The 17,532-nt window shown below is 38.0% G+C and overlaps 1 protein-coding gene across 2 annotated transcripts in view; it reads right to left on the reverse strand.

Moving 5' to 3' along the window:
• The window catches only part of LOC123549123 (ubiquitin carboxyl-terminal hydrolase CYLD-like), a 158,056-nt gene that overhangs the window by 8,873 nt on the left and 131,651 nt on the right, over positions 1-17,532 (reverse strand). For both annotated transcript variants that reach the window (XM_045336961.2, XM_045336960.2), the window contains 2 exons: positions 3,146-3,261; positions 2,528-2,768 (listed from right to left, as the gene is read on the reverse strand). In XM_045336961.2, coding sequence (XP_045192896.1) covers positions 2,528-2,768; positions 3,146-3,261 — 357 coding nt within the window. The remainder of the gene's footprint in view (positions 1-2,527; positions 2,769-3,145; positions 3,262-17,532) is intronic.

Below are 17,532 nucleotides of genomic sequence, written 5' to 3' on the forward strand. Positions count from 1 at the left end.
AGTGTGGTTAAAATCAAATATAAAATATCACTTCTATCGTCTTCACAAGGTAAAAATTAACAAATTTTGGCTCTTTCAGGGGTCAATCAGGGGCCATAACTCAGGAACCTATGATTGGATCTGACAGATTCATCATGGAATCCAAGCTTTATTGTTGTTGAAAATATTTTGCAAGTTTGTATAAAATCAAACCATAAATGAAGTCTCTATATGGCTGCAAAAGCCAAAATACCAAATTTTGGCCCTTTAAGGGGCCATAACTCTGGAACCCATGATGAGATCTGGCCAGTTTTCGAAACGAACCGAGATATTTTGCCAATACAAGTTGTGTGCAAGTTTGATTAAAGTTGATTACAAAATGTGGTCTCTATCATGTTCACAAGCCAAAAATATCAAATTTTGGCCCTTTAAGGGGCCATAAGTCTGGAACCCATGATGGGATCTGGCCAGTTTTCAAAAGGAACCAAGATATTATGCCAATACAAGTTGTGTGCAAGTTTGATTAAAGTTGATTGCAAAATGTGGTCTCTATCTTGTTCACAAGCCAGAAATATCAAATTTTAGCCCTTTAAGTGGCCATAACTCTGGAACCCATGATGGGATCTGGCCAGTTTTCGAAAGGAACCGAGATATTATGCCAATACAGGTTGAATGCAAGTTTGATTAAAGTTGATTGCAAACTTTGGTCTCTATCGTGTTCACAAGCCCAAAATAGCAAATTTTGGCCCTTTAATGGGCCATAACTCTGGAACCCTGAAGGGATCTGGCCAGTTTTCAAAAGGAACGAGACATTATGCCAATACAAGTTGTGTGCAAGTTTGATTAAAATTGATTGCAAAACGTGGTCTCTATTGTGTTCACAAGAAATTGTGGACAGACAGACGATGGACGGACGACGGACGGTCACAAAAGCTCACCCTGTCACTATGTGACATGTGAGCTAAAAAAAGACTCCTTCTCCTAAAGTGCTTGATGGAGGGTCATCAAATTTGGTCTGCAGCAGTTTGATAAGGTCCTCATTCAGTTTTGTTCAAAAGGAGATGCTTAGCCCATTAAAGGGTCTGCTAGAGCTAAAACTAGATATACCTTGAAACAATTTCTTCTCATAAACCTTGTGATGGACCTTTATTCAAACTTAAAGGGTGTGAAGTGATTTTTGTCTCTGCTTCATCTCCAAACGTTTTACTCAGATTTCAGTGAAATTTCACAATAGTGATTGATAGGGAGACTTGTGCATATCATTTACACATGCTGAGTTTTTGCAGTGTTGAGTTAATCAAATTTGTCTACTTAACCTCTCTTATATCGTTGTAATGTGTGATTATCAGTGGTATGGTATCTGTCTTGGTAACATGTGATTATCAGTGGTATGGTTTCTGTCTGGGTAACATATGATTATCAGTGGTATGGTTTCTGTCTTGGTAACATGTGATTATCAGTGGTATGGTTTCTGTCTTGGTAACATGTGATTATCAGTGGTATGGTTTCTGTCTGGGTAACATGTGATTATCAGTGGTATGGTTTCTGTCTTGGTAACATGTGATTATCAGTGGTATGGTTTCTGTCTGGGTAACATGTGATTATCAGTGGTATGGTTTCTGTCTTGGTAACATATGATTATCAGTGGTATGGTTTCTGTCTGGGTAACATGTGATTATCAGTGGTATGGTTTCTGTCTTGGTAACATGTGATTATCAGTGATATGGTTTCTGTCTGGGTAACATGTGATTATCAGTGGTATGGTTTCTGTTTTTTTGGTTTCTATTCCCATATATATATGTGTTTCCCTGTTCAGTATGTGGGATTTTCTAATTGTGTTTTTAGTCAGATTCTTCAAACAGCCCCAGATTTTCTATTAGTTGTTCAATGCATTAGTCAAAATCATTGTCACTGTTACATATTCTCCAAACTCTGATTGCTTGGCTGTAAGGTATGCTCTTAATTGATGTTGCGTATGGTCAGGATTTTAACATAGATATACATATGCTTCAGTAGGTTTAGTGTATAAAGGGGTCCTGAGGTTGAATTTTTCGTCTTTGCGTATGGTTATATCTTGGAAATTAGGAATACCTGCGTTTATATCTATCGGAATTTTATGGGTTTATGGGAATTGTTTGGTGTTTAATTCCTCTCTAGTGAATGGCCATACCATGAATTTCCACCATACTAGTGGTGTGAGTGGTTATTTCATGAGGAATTCCTGTTCAAGTTCCTTCATAACAAGTATTGCTTAGGTGGGTGCACATTAAACTTTGGATTCCATTGTCAGTTGTACCTGATATTTTTCCATAGAACTGGTCATCAAATTTGAAGCATGTTTTGATGAAGTGGAGGAATCTGAGCAATACCCAAAAAGCGCATTCCTATAGTCCCCGAAACTGGTTTTCAATCAGTAGGGGACCAATAACATATAGAGTGATTTTCTATTTTCCTTCCTTTCTTTGGCTCTAAAATGTTTAAGTACTTAATACACAGATAAGTAGAAAAGAACAAAATATGGAAGCCATACTGAAACTGAATAACCTACCCATTCTGTCTGCCATTGAATCAAAGAAGATCCACTTAGCATCTCTACCCTTGCCAGTTTTCACAAATGATACATAATGGCTTGTCTGTATACAGATGACAGCAAACAGTTCCATCTTTTCTCGAGGTATGGGAATAGGCCTTCCCTCACTAACTTTACGACTCAAGTACAAGTCCCGGTAAGCTGGTGGTACACTTATTTTTCTACATCTGTGATTCACACGTTGTTTATGCTGATGACTCTGTTGTAGAGAAGACATAAACAAGCATGAAACAATTCCTTATTAAATTTTATTCTACAATGAAACTCCAACAAAAATGGTTTTTTTATTAAGTATATAATAAAAAGATAAGGGTAAGACATTGTTTATTATTGTGGCATGTGCATGAATAATAATTACATAGCATACAATTAAAAAAATATGGTGCCTGGCCCATTGTGCCTATTACGTCACAAGGATATACAGAATTATAATGCACTTTATGATTATCTGTGTTTCTGATGTTCCTATCAAACATACTTTTCTGTTATGTTGTATAAATTTGTGCAGATAGTTTTGATGACAACAAAATATGTTGCTGAGAAGAGATCAATATATCAAATATTTGCACTACTTACTGTTTTTTTACATCCATCACAAAAAGCAATAGTGTTTAGACCTGCCCCATGTACCTGGTAGCACTCTTTACATTCAAATGCTGCCAGATCTCCACATATAATACATTCTCGGGGTGCTAAAGGAAAACAAGGCATTGAAATGTATTCACATATAAAACAAGAGCTGTCCGCCCCACTATTCAGCTATTTGACAGTAAAATGAATATATATCTCAATAAGAGACCTCTACTTTAAAAGGAAGATACACCAAGGGGCATAACTCTGTCAAGAACACAAATTAGAGTTAGTGGGATTGTTACCACATATGCAGATGATGATGGTAAAGATATATTTTGAGTTTCAAGTCATTATCGTATATAGTACCAAATTATGTCCAAAAAAATTTAAGTATGAAAGGGGCATAATTTGGTTAAAAAAACAAATCAGAGTTATGGGGACTGTTACCATACATGCAGATGATGATGATAAAGATTCATTTTAAGTTTCAAGTCTTTATCTTATATTGCATTAAAGTTATATCCAGAAAGCGAAAATTGCAAAAAAAACTTCAAGTACAAATGGGGCATAATTCTGTCAAAAATACAAGTAGACTTATGGGGTTTGTAACCACACATGCAGATGATGATTTTAAAAAAATACTTTCAATTTCAAATCATTATCTTTTAAAGTACCAAAGATATGTCTATAAACGAAGCTTTCGAAAAAATTTAACATGAAAATAATTCAAAGCATAACAACTCTGTGACCTTTACCTTGGGTATAATGGGCTCAGCCCCTGCACATAACAACTCTGTGACCTTTACCTTGGGTATAATGGGCTCAGCCCCTGCACATACCTTGTTTGTATGCTGGACAATGTTTATGTGAACTTACAGTAAGATATAAGCAATAGTAACAAAGCTATGACTGAAAAACAAAGGTTGCCAAAAAACTTTTTAAACCTTAAAAATAACCTAAGTATAACACCTTGGTGACCTTGACCTTGGGTATAATGGGCCCAGTCCCTGTACACACTTTGTTTGTATGCTGGACAATGTTTATGTAAAGTTACAGTAAGATATAAGCAATAGTAACAAAGCTATGACAGAAAAAAGGTTGCCAAAACACTTTAACCTTAAAAATAACCTAAGTATAACATCTTGGTGACCTTTACCTTGGGTATAATAGGCTCAGCCCCTATACATACTTTGTTTGTATACTGGACAATGTTTATGTGAAGTTACAGTAAGATATAAGCAATAGTACCAAAGATATGATAGAAAAACAAAGGTTGCCGAAAAACTTTAACCAAGAAAGGTCATGCCGACGCCGGGGCGAGTAGAATAGCCCCCCTATTCTCTGAATAGTGGAGCTAAAAATAAATTCAGAAATTGCTGAAAAGTAATAGAACAATAAAATTATTGTTATCTAAACAAAAAGACAATACTTCTGTGTTATTCAGTTAATAAAGATACTTTTAAAGATAATAAAAGCATCGCAATGCGGAACAATAGATGCCCGAAGGCATGACCTTTGACCCATAAGTGAGACCTTGACCTTGTAGCCAACATGTGCTATGCACATCGTGTCGATTTGGTGAACATTTGTGTCAAGTTTATTTGAAATCCTTCAAGGGGTTCAAGAGTCCCAGAGCGATGTCCTTTGACCCCTAAGAGTGACCTTGACCTTGAAGCGAGACATCCAGAACATGTGCTCTGCAAGTCGTCTTGATATGGTGAACATTTGTGCCAAGTTTCTTTATAATCCTTCAAACAGTTCAAGAGAAACAGAGCAGACACAAAACAAACACATATGACTATTGACCCCTAAGTATGACCTTTACATCCAGAACATGTGCTTGTCTCGATGTGGTGAACATTTGTGTCAAGTTTCTTTGAAATCCTTCATGGGGGTCAAGAGTTACAGAGCGGACATGAAACACACACATATGACCTTTGACCCCTAAGTGAGACCATGACCTTGACCTTGAAGCGAGCCATCAAGAACATGCGCTCTGCACGTCATCCTGTGGTGGTGAACATATGGATGGATGGGCACCGGGGGTATAACATGATACGTCCTTTCGGGCAGAGAAAGATGAGTAAGGTCATAGTTCTAACAGACTTAACAGAGATGAAGTTTAATAATATCATAGTTCAACAGACTCATCAGAGATTAAGTTTTGTAATACCATAGTTTTAACAGACTTAAATGAGAGACTCAGTTTAGTAATATCATAGTTCTAACAAACTTATCAGAGACAAGGTTAAGTAATATTATAGTTCTAACAGACCTATCAGAGATGAGGTTTAGTAAATTCATAGTTCCAACAGACTTATCAGAGACAAGGTTTAGTAATATCACACTCCTAACAGACTTATCAGAGACTAAGTTTAGTGATATCATAGTTGTAATACCCCAGTCACACATACGGCGCGGATAGCTACGTCTAGCCATGGATAGAAACATAGTAATTCGTATCGATCCGTACCTGAGCTCAAAGTAGTAATTCATATCAATCAATACCAACACTTGGTCAAAACGTATTCAAGACTTATTATTCCAAACTTTCAAAAGTTTGAGTGATCTGTAGCCATTTGAGCGTGACTTTAGTCCAACTTGGTTGAAACTTATTCATCCGTAGTTAAATGTACTAAAACGCAGTTATTCGTTCTAAAACGTACCTCACCGTATTGACCCGTAGCTGAACTTAGTTATCCGAGTCTGCTCGTACTAAAGCGTAGTTTGACGTAGTTCACCCCAACATAGTACTTATTCGCATCCTGTATATTTTTTGTTCCCCTGTTTCTCACAATTTTTCCCGTACTAAGACGTACTGCTCCATACTTATCCTCATCCCCCCACCCCACCACAGACCAATCCCATATGCACCTTACCTCAACGCAGGGACATATCCGTATGTGCGACTGTAGCTTAACAGACTTATCAGAGACAAAGTTTAGTAATATATGAGGGATGTCCCAGAAAATCACAGACCTTTTTTTATTATTTCGAAAATAAGCGACGCATCAAATTATTATTTTAACTGATGTTATTTCAGGACTATAGAGATCTATCATATTATTTGAGTATTTTTTAACAAGCACTGACTGCCGTCCATAATTTAAAAATTACTCAAATAATATGACAGATATTTAGTTTTAAACTCTATAGTCCTGTCAAATATACATTGAAATAATATCAGTTAAAACTAGAAGATGCTTTTGTAGAAAAATGCATGTCTCCCCCAGCGCATAGTAATAGGCAAGAAGTCAATAGGGGACAGAAGCGAAAGCCACTGATGGTTGGCTGCAGATTGGGATCATCTACTTGGCATGTCCAATCATCCCACTAAGTTTCAACATTCTGGGCCTAGTGGTTCTTAAGTTATGGATTGGAAACGGTTTTCTATGTTCTGGCCCGTGACCTTGACCTTTGATTGAGTGACCCCAAATTCAATAGGGGTCATCTACACTGCAAGTCCAAGCATCCTATGAAGTTTCAACATTCTGGATCAAGTGGTTCCTAAGTTATTGATCGGAAAGCGTCTTCAATGTTTACGCCTGTGACCTTGGCCTTTATGTAAGTGACCCCAAAAACAATAAGGGTCATCTACTCTGTAAGTCCTATCATCCTATGAAGTTTGAAGGTTCTTGATCTAGTGGTTCTCAAGTTATTGATCGGAAACCGGTTTCAATGTTCGGATCCCTGTTGCCTACATACATCTCCAATCATCCTATGAAGTTTCAACATTCTGGGTCACGTGGTTCTCAAGTTATTGATCAGAAACGGTTTTTCATGTTCAGGCCTCTGTGACCTTGACCTTTAATTTAGTAACCCCAAAAATTATAGGGTTCATTTACTCTGTAAGTCCTACCATCCTATGAAGTTTCAGATTCTAGGTCAAATGATTCTCCAGTTGTTGATCAAAAATTAAGTGTAACAGACAGATGGCCCCTTGACCTTTGATCAAGTGACCCCAAAATCAATAGGGGTCATCTACTCTGCATGTCCAAAAATCCTATGAAGTTTCAACATTCTGGGTCAACTGTTCTCAAGTTATTGATTGGAAATAGTTTTCCATGTTCAGGCCTCTGTGACATTGACCTTTAACAGAGTGACCCCAAAATCAGTAGGGGTCATCTACTTTGCATGTTCAATCATCCTATGAAGTTTCAACATTCTGGGTCAAGTGGTTCTCAAGTAATTGATCTGAAATGGTTTTCCATGTTCAGGCCCCTGCGACCTTGACCTTTAACAGAGTGACCCCAAAATCAATAGGGGTCATCTACTCTGCATGACCAATCCTCTTCTGGAATTTCAACATTCTGGGTCTAGTGGTTCTCAAGTTATTGATTGGAAATGGTTTTCCATGTTCAGGCCCCTGTGACCTTGACCTTTAACAGAGTGACCCCAAAATCTATAGGGGTCATCTACTCTGCATATCCAATCATCCTATGAAGTTTCAACATTCTGGGTCAAGTGGTACTCAAGTTATTGATCAGAAATGGTTTTCCATGTTCAGGTCCCTGTGACCTTTGACGGAGTGACCCCAAAAAACATAAGGGGTCGTCTACTCCAAAAGCCCTGCCATCCTATGAAGTTTGAAGGTTTCTAGGTCAAATGGTTCTTTAGTTATTGATTGGAAATGAAGTGTGACGTATGGACGGGGCAAAAACAATATGTCTCCCAATTGGAGGGAGACATAACAAGTGAATGAAGTATTGCCATGCAATACATAGTCCCCTACTGGAAGGCACCTAATTTTCTCTACTGCAGTATAACATAATGAACTGATATCTGTCAATGATGTATAAACAATATTGTACTATATATACACAGTATGTTATAACAAAACACTTGGATTTGCATAAACAAGAGATCACAGAGTGATCTTGGCACCCACCAATGTGCCATTTGTGAGTATTCTAAATTTCAAGACTTATTGACTAGCTCAAGGTCAAATTTCATTTCCGTACACAAAACTGTGCATGTGGTCCAAATTTGAAAGCTGTAGCTTGAGAAATGTGAAAGTAGGTCACTAGATCAATTTCAAAGACAAAGTTCTTTGTACAAAAACTATGCATGTGCATCATGTTTGAAGGCTGTAGTTTGAGAAATTTGAAAGTAGGTCACTAGATCAATTTCAAAGACAAAGTTCTTTGTACACAAAACTATGCATGTGCATCATGTTTGAAGGCTGTAGTTTGAGAAATTTGAAAGTAGGTCACTAGGTCAATCTTAAGGTCAAAGTTTATTTCGGTACACAAAACTATGCAAGTGGTCCAAATTTGAAGGCTGTAGCTTGAGAAATGTGAAAGAAGGTCACTAGGTCAAAATCAAGGTCAAATTTCATTTCAGAACACAAATCTATGCATGTGGTCCAAATTTGAAGCCTGTACCTTCAAAAACGTGAAAGTAGGTCACTAGGTCAAAATCAAGGTCAAAGTTTGTTTCGGTACACAATCCTATGCATGTGGTCTAAATTTGAAGCCTGTAGCTACAGAAATGTGAAAGTAGGTCACTAGGTCAATCTTAAGGTCAAATTTCATTTCGGTACACGAAACTATGCATGTGGTCCAAATTTGAAGGCTGTAGCTTGAGAAATGTGAAAGTAGGTCACTAGGTCAAAATCAAGGTCAAATTTCATTTCGGAACAGGAATCTGTGCATGTGGTCCAACTTTGAAGGCTGTAACTTGAGAAATGTGAAAGTAGGTCACTAGGTCAATGTCAAGGTCAAAGATTTTTTCGGTACACAAAACTATGCATGTGGTCCAAATTTGAAGGTTGTAGCTTGAGAAATGTGAAAGTAGGTCACTAGGTCAATGTCAAGGTCAAATTTCATTTCGGAACACAAAACTATGCATGTGGTCCAAATTTGAAGCCTGTACCTTCAAAAATGTGAAAGTAGGTCACTAGGTCAATGTCAAGGTCAAAGGTTTTTCCAGTGCACAAAACTATGTGTATGGTCCAAATTTGAAGGCTGTAGCTACAGAAATGTGGAAGTAGGTCACTAGGTCAAAATCAAGGTCAACTCAGGTCAATGTTCATCTTGCCTCTCAAAACTATACATGTGGTCCAAATTTGAATGTTGTAGGTTATTGACAAGAAGATTTTAAAAGCTTTTCCCTATATAAGTCTATATGAACCATGGGACCCCCAGGGGCGGGGCCATATTTGACCCTAGGGGGATAATTTGAACAAACTTGGTAGAGAACAACTAGATGATGCTACATAACAAATATCAAAGCCCTAGGCTTTGTGGTTTGGACAAGAAGATTTTCAAAGTTTTTCCCTATATAAGTCTATGTAAACCATGTGACCCCCAGGGCGGGGCCATATTTGACCCTAGGGGGATAATTTGAACAATCTTAGTAGAAGACCACTAGATGATGTCACATGCAAAATATCAAAGCCCTAGGCCCTGTGGTTTTGGACAAGAGGTTTTTCAAAGTTTTTCCCTATATAAGTCTATATAAACCATGTGGGACGGGGCCATATTTGACCCCAGGGATATAATTTGAATTATCTTGGTAGAGGACCACTAGATGATGCTTCATACCAAATATCAAAGCCCTAGGCTCTGTGGTTTTGGACAAGAAGATTTTCAAAATTTTTCCCTATATAAATCTATGTAAATTATAGAAATAAACAAAGGGCCATAACTCACTCAATAATTGTTGAACCAGTCTGATTTTCAGGGGGACACAACTAGAGTACCAATACATCATTCTGACAAAGTTTGGTCAAAATCCCCCCAGTAGTTTCTGAGGAGATGGTGAACATTAAAGGACGCACGGACGGACGGACAGATGGATGGACCACGGACGCAGAGTGATTTGAATAGCCCACCATCATCAGATGGTGGGCTAATAAAAACCTACAGTTGTTTTCATCTGGAATTTTTTGGCCAATTATAAAAAAAAGTTATCATATAAGTTATCTATAGTCACTACGGCCAGTAATAAAACAAGAGGACCATGATGGTCCTGAATCGCTCACCTCTTCCCACATGAGCCAGTTTTGGGTATGACGTCGTTTTTTTTTATTATTTGACATAGTGACCTAGTTTTTGAGCTCATGTGACCCAGTTTTGAACTTGACCTAGATATTATCAAGATAAAAATTCTGACCAATTTTCATGAAGATCCATCGAAAAATATAGTCTATAGAGAGGGCACAAGGTTTTTCTATTATTTGACCTTTTGACCTAGTTTTCGAAGGTACGTGACCCTGTTTTGATCTTTACCTAGATATCATCAAGGTGAACACTCTCACTAATTTTCATGAAGATCTCATGAAAAATATGGCCTCTAGAGAGGTCACAAGGTTTTTCTATTTTTATACCTACTGGCCTAGTTTTTGACCGCACATGACCCAGTTTCGAAACTGACCTAGATATCATCAAGGTGAACATTCAGATCAATTTTCATGAAGATCCATTGAAAAATATGGCCTCTAGAGAGGTCACAAGGTTTTTCTATTTTTATACCTACTGGCCTAGTTTTTGACCGCACGTGACCCAGTTTCGAAACTGACCTAGATATCATCAAGGTGAACATTCAGATCAATTTTCATGAAGATCCATTGAAAAATATGGCCTCTAGAGAGGTCAAAAGATTTTAATAATTTTAGACCTACTGACCTAATTTTTGACCGCAGTTGACCCAATTTCAAACTTGACTTAGATATCATCAAGATGAACATTCAGACCAACTTTCGTGAAGATCCCGTGAAAAGTATGGCCTCTAGAGAGGTCACAAGGTTATTGTATTATTTGACCTACTGACCTAGTTTTTTAAGGTACGTGACCCAGTTTCAAATTTGACCTAGATATCATCAAGGTGAACATTCTGACCAATTTTTATGAAGATCCATTGAAAAATATGGCCTCCAGAGGTCAAAAGGTTTTTCTATTTTTAGATCTACTGACCTAGTTTTTGACCGCACATGACCCTGTTTCGAACCTGACCTAGATATCATCAAGATGAACATTCAGACCAATTTTCATACAGATTCCATGAAAAATATGACCTTTAGAGAGGTCACAAGGTTTTTCTATTATTTGACCTACTGACCTAGTTTTTGATGGCACGTGACCCACTTTCGAACTTGACCTAGATATCATCAAGATGAACATTCAGACCAACTTTCATATAGATCCCATGAAATGTATGGCCTCTAGAGAGGTCACAAGGTTTTTCTATTTTTAGACCTACTGACCTAGTTTTTGACCGCACGTGACCCAGTTTTGAAAATGACCTAGATATCATCAAGATGAACATTCAAACAAACTTTCATACAGATCCCATGAAAAATATGGCCTTTAGACAGGTCACAAGGTTTTTCTATTATTTGACCTACTGACCTAGTTTTTGATGGCACGTGACCCAGTTTCGAATTTAACCTAGATATCATCAAGGTGAACAATCTGACCAATTTTCATGAAGATCTTGTGAAATATAAGGCCTCTAGAGAGGTCACAAGGTTTTTCTATTTTTAGACCAACTGACCTAGTTTTTGACGGCACTTGACCCAGTTTCGAACTTGACCTAGATATCATCAAGTTGAACATTCTGACCAATTTTCATGAAGATTTTGTGAATTATATGACCTCTAGAAAGGTCACAAGTTTTTTCTATTTTTAGACCTACTGACCTAGTTTTTGACGGCACGTGACCCAGTTTCGAACTTGACCTTGATATCATCAAGATGAACATTCTGACCAACTTTCATAAAGATCCCTTGAAAAATGTGACCTCTAGAGTGGTCACAAGCAAAAGTTTACGGACGCACGGACGGATGACGGACACCGCCGTTCACAAAAGCTCACCTTGTCACTTTGTGACAGGTGAGCTAAAAATTACAATATAATCTATTATAGTAAAAACCAAGGGACGTAATTCTAAAAACAAGAGATCACAGAGTGATCTTGGCACCCACCAATGTGCCATTTTTGATTGTTCCAAATTTCAAGACTTACTGATTAGCTCAAGGTCAAATTTCATTTCCGTACACAACACTGCATGTGGTCCAAATTCGAAAGCTGTAGCTTGAGAAATGTGAAAGTAGGTCACTAGATCAATCTTAAGGTCAAAGTTTAATTCGGTACACAAAACTATGCAAGTGGTCCGAATTTGTAGGCTTAGCTTGAGAAATGTGTAAGTAGGTCACTAGGTCAAAATCAAGGGTAAAATTTCACTTCAGAACACAAATCTATGCATGTGGTCCAAATCTGAAGCCTGTACCTTCAAAAAAAAGAGGTCACAAGGTTTTTCTATTTTTATACCTACTGGCCTAGTTTTTGACCGCACGTGACCCAGTTTCGAAACTGACCTAGATATCATCAAGTTGAACATTCAGATCAATTTTCATGAAGATCCATTGAAAAATATGGCCTCTAGAGAGGTCACAAGGTTTTTCTATTTTTATACCTACTGGCCTAGTTTTTGACCGCACGTGACCCAGTTTCGAAACTGACCTAGATATCATCAAGTTGAACATTCAGATCAATTTTCATGAAGATCCATTGAAAAATATGGCCTCTAGAGAGGTCAAAAGATTTTAATAATTTTAGACCTACTGACCTAATTTTTGACCGCAGTTGACCCAATTTCAAACTTGACTTAGATATCATCAAGATGAACATTCAGACCAACTTTCGTGAAGATCCCGTGAAAAGTATGGCCTCTAGAGAGGTCACAAGGTTATTGTATAGGCTTAGCTTGAGAAATGTGTAAGTAGGTCACTAGGTCAAAATCAAGGGTAAAATTTCACTTCAGAACACAAATCTATGCATGTGGTCCAAATCTGAAGCCTGTACCTTCAAAAATGTGAAAGTAGGTCACTAGGTCAATGTCAAGGTCAAAGTTTGTTTCGGTACACAATCCTATGCATGCGGTCTAAATTTGAAGCCTGTAGCTACAGAAATGTGAAAGTAGGTCACTAGGTCAATCTTAAGGTCAAAGTTCATTTCAGTACACAAAACTATGCATGTGGTCCAAATTTGAAGGCTGTAGCTTGAGAAATGTGAAAGTAGGTCACTAGGTCAAAATCAAGGTCAAATTTTATTTCAGAATACAGAACTATGCATGTGGTCCAAATTTGAAGCTTGTACCTTCAAAAATGTGAAAGTAGGTCACTAGGTCAATGTAAAGGTCAAAGTTTGTTTCGGTACATAAAACCATGCATGTGGTCCAAATTTGAAGGCTGTAGCTTGAGAAATGAGAAAGTAGGTCACTGGGTCAAAATCAAGGTCAAATTTAATTTCGGAACACAAAACTATGCATGTGGTCCAAATTTGAAGACTGTACCTTCAAAAATGTGAAAGTAGGTCACTAGGTCAAAATCAATGTCAAATTTCATTTTGAAACACGGAACTATGCATATGGTCCAAATTTGATACCTGTACCTTCAAGAATGTGAAAGTAGGTCACTAGGTCAAAATCAAGGTCAAAGTTTTTTCAAGTGCACAAAACTATGCATGTGGTCCAAATTTGAAGGCTGTAGCTACAGAAATGTGAAAGTAGGTCACTAGGTCAAAATCAAGGTCAACTCATGTCAAGGTTCATCTTGCCACTCAAAAATATACATGTGGTCCAAATTTGAATGTTGTAGTTATTGATAAGAAGACTTTAAAAGCTTTTCCCTATATAAGTCTATATGAACCATGTGACCCCCGGGGCGGGGCCATATTTGACCCTAGGGGGATAATTTGAACAAACTTGGTAGAGAACCACTAGATGATGCTACATTACAAGTATCAAAGCCCTAGGCTTTGTGGTTTGGACAAGAAGATTTTCAAAGTTTTTCCCTATATAAGTCTATGTAAACCATATGACCCCCAGGGTGGGGCCATATTTGACCCTAGGGGTATAATTTGAACAATCTTAGTTGAAGACCACTAGATGATGTTACATAACAAATATCAAAGCCCTAGGCCCTGTGGTTTTGGACAAGAGGTTTTTCAAAGTTTTTCCCTATATAAGTCTATATAAACCATGTGACCCCCAGGGCGGGGCCATTTTTGACCCCAGAGAAATAATTTGAATCATCTTGGTAGAGGACCACTAGATAATGCTTCATACCAAATATCAAAGCCCTAGGCTCTGTGGTTTTGGACAAGAAGGTTTTCAAAGTTTTTCCCTATATAAATCTATGTAAATTATAGAAATAAACAAAGGGCCATAACTCACTCATAAATAGTTTAACCAGTCTGATTTTCAGGGGGACACAACTAGGGTACCAATACATCATTCTGACAAAGTTTGGTCAAAACCCCCCCAGTAGTTTCTGAGGAGATGCGATAACGAGAAATTGTTAACGGACGGACGGACGGACTGACGGACGGAAGGAATGACGGACGGACGGACCACGGACGCAGAGTGATTTTAATAGCCCACCATCTGATGATGGTGGGCTAATAAGGGTGCCTCATGGTGGTGAACATTTTGTGCTAAGTTATATCAAAAGCCCTTCATGCATGAAGAAGAAATGCTCCGGACAGTCATTCTTGAATTTGACCTGTGACCTCTAAGTATGACCTTGACCTTAGACCTAGGGACCTGGTTCTTGTGAATGACAATCCGTCTCATGGTGGTCAAGATTTGTGCCAAGTAACATCAAAATCCCTCCATGCATGAAGAAGAAAAGCTCCGGATAAAATCATCCTTGTATCTGACCTTTGGGGGGAGACATAACAAGTGAATGAAGTATTGCAATGCAATACATAGTCCCCTACTGGAAGGCATCTAATTTTCTCTACTGTGACCTTGACCTTAGACCTAGGGCCCAGGTTTTGCACATGACAAGTTGTCTCATCCAGGGGAATATTTGTGCCAACTGATATTAAAATCCTGTTTTGCATGACAAAGTTATAGATCGGACAGGAAAAAAATCCTATTGACCTTTAATCTCAAAGTGTAACACCAACACATATAGGTTATATGGCGCCATACAGGACTAAAAATTTTGGTTCCACATCTCATTTCATGAAGATATAGTCATAAATGTGGCCTCTAGCGTGTGAACAAGCTATTCCTTTGATTTGACCTAGTGACATAGTTTTTGACCCCACCTGACCCAGATTTGATTGTGACCTATAGATCATCAAGATTAACATTATGACCAAGTTTCAATAAGATATGGTCATAAATGTGGCCTCTACAGTGTTAACAAGCTTTTCCTTTGATTTGACCTGGTGTCCTAGTTTTTGACCCCAGATAACCCAATATCAAACTCGTCCAAGATTATATTGAGGATAACATTCTAAGTTTCATTAAGATAAGGTCAAAATTGTGACCTCTAGAGTGTAAACAAGCTTTTCCTTTGATCTGAGCTGGAGACCTTGTTTTTGACCCCAGATGACCCAATATCGAACTCGTCGAAGACTTTATCGAGAATAACATTCTGACCAAGTTTCATTAAGATTGGGCCAAAATTGTGACCTCCAGAGTGTGAACAAGCTTTTCCTTTGAACTGGTGACCTAGTTTTTGACCCCAGATGACCTACTATCGAACTTGTCTAAGATTTTATTAAGAGTAACATTCTGAACAAGTTTCATTAAGATTGGGCCAAAATTGTGACCTCTAGAGTGTTAACAGTCAAATTGTTGACGACAATGCCGCCGACGCCGAAGGACGGACGGACGACGACGATGACGGACACAGGGCAATCACAAAAGCTCACCTTTGAGCACTTTTTGCTCAGGTGAGCTAAAAACAAGAAAGTAGGTCAGTAGGTCACATTCATGGTCACTGAAAGTCAGTTTTATGATCGATGTGCTAAACTGTACATGTCATCCAAATTTCAAGGCTGTATCTTAAAAAACAAGAAAGTAGGTCAGTAGGTCAAGGTCTAAGGTAATTATAATCAAACAGTCTAGGAAATATGATAAAATAATTGTTTAAGTATTTTTTCCTATATAACTCATATAACAAATGACCCCTGGGGCAGGGCCTCTTTTCACCCCAGGGGCATAATTTAAACAATCTTGTTAGAGATCCAAATATTGAGGCTCTACGCCTTGCGGTTTTGGACAAAAATATTTTTAAAGTTTTTCCTTTTGGTTGCCATGGCAACCAGAGTTCTGTGTGGAATTCAATTCTTTGAACAATTTTGGAAGGGGACCACCCCAGGAACATCAATTCAGTCAAAATGCTTGATAGAGTTGCCTCCTCCTTTTTACAGACTGGGGTCATGATGGTAAACAAGTATGCAAAATATGAAAGCAATATCTCAATGGACTTTGAAAATATTTGGGATGGTACGCAAACTTTAACATTTATTCTAAGTCAAAAAGGGGCCATAATTCAGTCAAAATGCTTATTAGAGTTGCCTCCTCCTTTTTACAGACTGGGGTCATGATGGTAAACAAGTACGCAAAATATGAAAGCAATATCTCAATGGACTTTGAAAATATTTGGCGTGGTACGCAAACTTTAACATTTATTCTAAGTCGAAAAGGGGCCATAATTCAGTCAAAATGCTTGATAGAGTTGCCTCCTGCTTTTTACAGACTGGGGTCATGATGGTAAACAAGTATGCAAAATATGAAAGCAATATCTCAATGGACTTTGAAAATATTTGGGGTGGTACGCAAACTTTAACATTTATTCTAAGTCGAAAAGGGGCTATAATTCAGTCAAAATGCTTGATAGAGTTGCCTCCTCCTTTTTACAGACTGGGGTCATGATGGTAAACAAGTATGCAAAATATGAAAGCAATATCTCAATGGACTTTGAAAATATTTGGGGTGGTACGCAAACTTTAACATTTGTGTGACGCCCACGCTAACGCTAACGCCGATGCCGGTGCGAGTAGGATAGCTCCCCTATTCTTCGAATAGTCGAGCTAAAAAGAAAACATTTTTTTGGATCTCAGTAGGATTTGAACCGACGCCCTCCATCCCACTGACTAACAAGAGGGCCATGATGGCCCTATATCGCTCACCTGTTATCATTGCACTTGAGGACAAGAAGGTCCTCAGAAAAAATATCTAAGTCCAAAGGACCGTAACAACAAAGGGAAGAAATTTAACCAAAAAGAAAGAAAAATTCTTACAAGGTACAGATATGTCAAAAAACACCTAATAACTGGAGGTACCATCCATGTTGTACCAAAGAAAAGTGGTCTCGGTTTTTCCCTACGGCCAATAATAAAAAAGTTACTAAATATAAGCTATTTATAGTAATGTAAAAGGAAAGTAATTAAAAAAAAAAAACAAGAGCTGTCTCCGTAGGATGACACATGCCCCCGATGGCACTTTGAATGAATAGTTATGGCCGATGTTAGAGTTTAGGACCTTTGACCTACAGACCTGGGTCTTGCGTGCGACACGGCGTCTTACTGTGGTACACATTCATGCCCAATAATTTTAAAATCCATGCATGAATGACAAAGATATGG

This window comes from Mercenaria mercenaria, chromosome 6 (assembly GCF_021730395.1).
Source record: "Mercenaria mercenaria strain notata chromosome 6, MADL_Memer_1, whole genome shotgun sequence".
Taxonomy (NCBI): domain Eukaryota; kingdom Metazoa; phylum Mollusca; class Bivalvia; order Venerida; family Veneridae; genus Mercenaria; species Mercenaria mercenaria.